Consider the following 4,045-nt stretch of genomic DNA (forward strand, 5'->3'; position numbering starts at 1 on the left):
AAGGTGGTTGAGAAAAGGGCTGTTTCAAATGAAGAGGCCGAGCAGCTTTTAGCAATTGTTAAGACTAACGAGTTTGATGTTGTCAATCAGTTGAGGAAGATACCAACCCAGATATTACTTCTGGATATTTTCAAATCCCTCGAGAGACATCAAAATGCACTACTCAAGGTTCTAAATGAAGTGCACGTTCCCGAAACTATCAATGACACCCAATTGGAGGAGTTTATTGGGTCCATCTTGCTGAAAGATCAGATTTCTTTTGCCGATGAAGGTTTTCCTCCGGAAGGTCGTAATCATACTACGTCGCTACTTATTTCGGTTGAGTGTCGTGATAAGATGGTGGCGAGAGTGCTAATTGACAATGAGTCTGCATTAAACATTTGCCTACTCGCCACCCGTTGCCGTTTGGGAGTAAATGAAAACAAAATTTTGGCATCTAAATCTATCGTTTGTGCTTTCAATGGTATGAAGGAAGTTATTGGCGAAGTCGAGCTTGAACTTTTGATTAGTCCAGTCCTCTTTCTGGTCAACTTTCAAGTTTTGGATATTCCAAGTGCCTTCAATTTTTTATTGGGGTGACCTTGGATACACACCGCCGGAGCCGTGCCCTCGAGCTTGCATCAAAAGGTCAAGTTCATCAAAAGTCCTCTTTTCTTTCCTGTTTCGTCTGATTTGAGTCTATGTTTATCCCTTGCATAGGAAGTCTATTTAGGTCTAGCTATTACTTTCCTTGTAATCAAAATCTTGGATTGCGAACCGTCAGTCCAAGACCTCGAGTCATGTAAACGGCCTTATCCCATTAATAGAATCATGATCATGTTTTTATTAAGGACGTGTGGAAGTACCCAAACCAGTTTGATGATGATGCTTTGATTCTTGGACTTCTACACGCTTCTTAGTTTCCAAAATCCTTGGTGGATAGGGACGTCCAAGGATATGAGGGCGGATCCCTCATTTTCTATGTTGAAAACTCTTTCAAAATGATTTCAAAATATATGTATATCATCTCAGGCATAACATTTTCATATAATCATGACAGGTGCATATGTGAGTCGGATTTGCTCTATGGAAATTCCAAAAGATGACTTCTCGCTGCCTCACATTGATGTGTTGGTCGACAGTACCGCGGGGTTTGAGTTATTCTCCTTTATGGATGGATTTTTTGGTTACAATCAAATTTGGATGAAAGAAGAAGATAAATTATTACCCCATGAGGGACCTTTTGTTACAAGGTAATGCCTTTTGGCTTGAAAAATGCCGGGGTAACGTACCAAAGAGCAATGGTCACTCTGTTCCACGACATGATGCATAAGGAAGTGGAGGTTTACGTAGACGACATGATTGCCAAATCCAAACATGGAGAGGATCACATTGAGGTGGTGCAGAAATTGTTTGACCGACTCCGAAAGTTAAAGCTGAGACTTAACCCCGCCAAATGTGTGTTTGGGGCAAAGTCTGGGAAACTATTAGGGTTCATGGTCAGTAGTCGAGGCATTGAAATTGACCCGTCAAAGGCTAAGGCTATTTGTGATTTGAAACCTCCTTCAACTATCAAAGAGGTTCGGAGTTTGCTAGGAAGACTAAACTATGTGGCTAGATTCATTTCTCAATTGTCTAAGACGGCTAAACCATTCTTCAAGTTCTTGAAGAAGAACGCCAAAGTTGAGTGGGATACCGATTGTCAAAAGGCCTTTGAGGAAATAAAACAATATCTTTTCCATCCACTGGTTCTGGTGCCACCTGTTCCTAGAGTGCCATTGATACTCTGTTTGACTATTCATGATGAGTCGTTGGGAGCCTTGCTAGCTCAGAAGAGACCAGGTGATGACAAAAAATGTGCGATATATTATCTCAGTAAAAAGTTTACTTCCTCCGAAATGAATTACCCCGGAATTGAGAAAACGTGTGTCACCTTAGTGTGGGTGTTGCACTGCTTACGTCAATACACACTCTATCATCGGATTCTGCATGTAACTGAGAATGATCCCATCAAATACTTGCTGGAAAAATCCGCGTTGGTCGGAAAGTTAGCAAAATGGCAGGTTCTGGTGTCCGAATTCGATGTCCACAGCATGGCGCAGAAATCCGTCAAGGGAAGAGCCATAGCTGACATGTTGACAGAAAACTTCGAAAGGTCGGAAGACCATGATCAGTCAGATCCCATAGAGGAGCGCATTTCAGAAATAGTAAGTGATAAGTGGACTATGTACTTCGATGGTGCTGTTAACCTGATTGGTTCTGGGACTAGGGCAGTTCTTATATCCCCAACGGATCAACACCATCGTGTAGCCTCCAAATTGGTATTCCCTTGTACCAACAATATCTCATAATATGAAGCTTGCATACTTTGATTGCAATTGGCTGTCGACATGAAAGTTAGGAAGCTGCAAGTCTATGACGATTCCGCCCTCATCATTTTTCATACAGAGGGTCAATGGCGAACCCGTGACTCCAAATTGATCCCTTACCATGAATTCCTTGAGGAATTAATAAAGGAATTTGAGGAGATTTCTCTTGAGTATTTACCTCGATCGCAGAATCAGTTCGCCGACGTCTTGGCCACATTGTCATCAATGCTACAAGTTATAGACGGGTTAGACATCGAGCCACTAAAAATTGAAATTTTAAGACGTCTGGCTTACTGTTCGGCAATCGCAGACGAACCTGATGAGAAGCCATGGTATTATGATATCATGAACTATCTTCAAAAGGGTGAATACCCTCATGGAAGTGAACTAGCGAATCAGAAATACATAAGGAAGCTAGCATCAAAATTCTTCATAAGTAGCAATGCTCTTTATAAGAGGTCTTTTGACTCAATTTTGTTGAAATGCGTGGATGCTAGAAAAGCTAATCAGTTGATGAGAGAAATACATGAAGGGGAATGTGGTCCGAACATGAATGGCTATCTTTTGGCCAAAAAAATTATGAGACTGGGTTACTTCTGGATGGCTATGGAGGCTGACTGTATCTGGCATGTTCATTATTATCATCGGTGCCAGATTTATGTAGATAAAATCAACGTACCGCCGAACGAATTGCGTCAAATGTCTTAGCAATGGCCCTTCTCAATGTGGGGGATCGACATGATTGGGCCAATTAATCCTAAGGCCTCCAATGGACATCACTTCATCTTGGTGGCCATTGATTATTTCACCAAGCGGATCAAGGCAAATTCATATGTCAATGTCACTGCCAAGAATGTGGCCAAGTTTATTCGCCATAACATCATCGCTCGCTATGGAGTCCCATAGGCGATCATTACTGATAATGGCTCAAATCTAAACAACAAGATTGTGGATAACTTGCTCGACGAATTTCATATTCGTCACCTGCATACCTCACCTTACCGCCCGCAAATGAATGGAGGTGTGGAAGCAGCTAATAAGAACATAAAGAAGATCCTGTCAAAGACTGCCAACAATTATCGAAACTGGCATGAACGGTTGCCTTATGCATTGATGGCATACCGAACTTCGATTCGCACTTCGACAGGGGCGACTCCTTTCTCGCTCGTTTATGGTATGGAAGCGATCTTGGCCATCGAAGTCGAAATCCCTTCATTAAGGATTCTCTCTCAAGTTGAGCTCTCTGAGGAAGAATGGATTCAACAGAGATGTGATCAGTTGAACATGATCAATGAGAAAAGACTAAAGGCTTTATGCCATGGTTAGTACTACCAAAAGCAAGTTGCAAAGTCCTTCAATCGCAAAGTCCAGCCTCGGCATTTCGAAGCCGGAGATCTTGTGCTAAGGAAAGTATTGTCCCTCACACCAAAATTAGGTGGGAAGTTCGCCTCTAATTATGAGGGTCCGTAAGTTATTAGAAAGGTGTTACTTGGAGATGCCTTAATTCTTGTAGAAATGGATGGCCAAGAGTTGCCAAAGCCTGTAAATGCCGATTCAGCGAAAAAGTATTTTCCTTGAATGAAATCCAAGGCCCGAGAGCCATTTTCGATGCAATCTGAGCTACTGTAGGTTATTCACATCATGCATATCATGCATACATGCACACATGTTTCTTTTGTAGGTTCCAAAAGACCCGC

At 42.0% G+C, this 4,045-nt stretch overlaps 1 protein-coding gene across 1 annotated transcript; it reads left to right on the plus strand.

The window, feature by feature from the left end:
• Positions 1-2,369: 2,369 nt before the first annotated feature.
• On the plus strand, positions 2,370-3,674 carry LOC130140444 (uncharacterized). Its single transcript, XM_056319812.1, has 2 exons — positions 2,370-2,967; positions 3,496-3,674. Exons 1-2 carry the CDS (start codon positions 2,370-2,372, stop codon positions 3,672-3,674), a joined length of 777 nt encoding a protein of 258 aa, XP_056175787.1.
• The last annotated feature ends 371 nt before the right edge of the window (positions 3,675-4,045 follow it).

This window comes from Syzygium oleosum, unplaced genomic scaffold, assembly GCF_021117445.2.
Source record: "Syzygium oleosum isolate NSW1041296 unplaced genomic scaffold, Sole_v2.1 Sole_v2.18, whole genome shotgun sequence".
Classification (NCBI taxonomy): Eukaryota; Viridiplantae; Streptophyta; class Magnoliopsida; order Myrtales; family Myrtaceae; genus Syzygium; species Syzygium oleosum.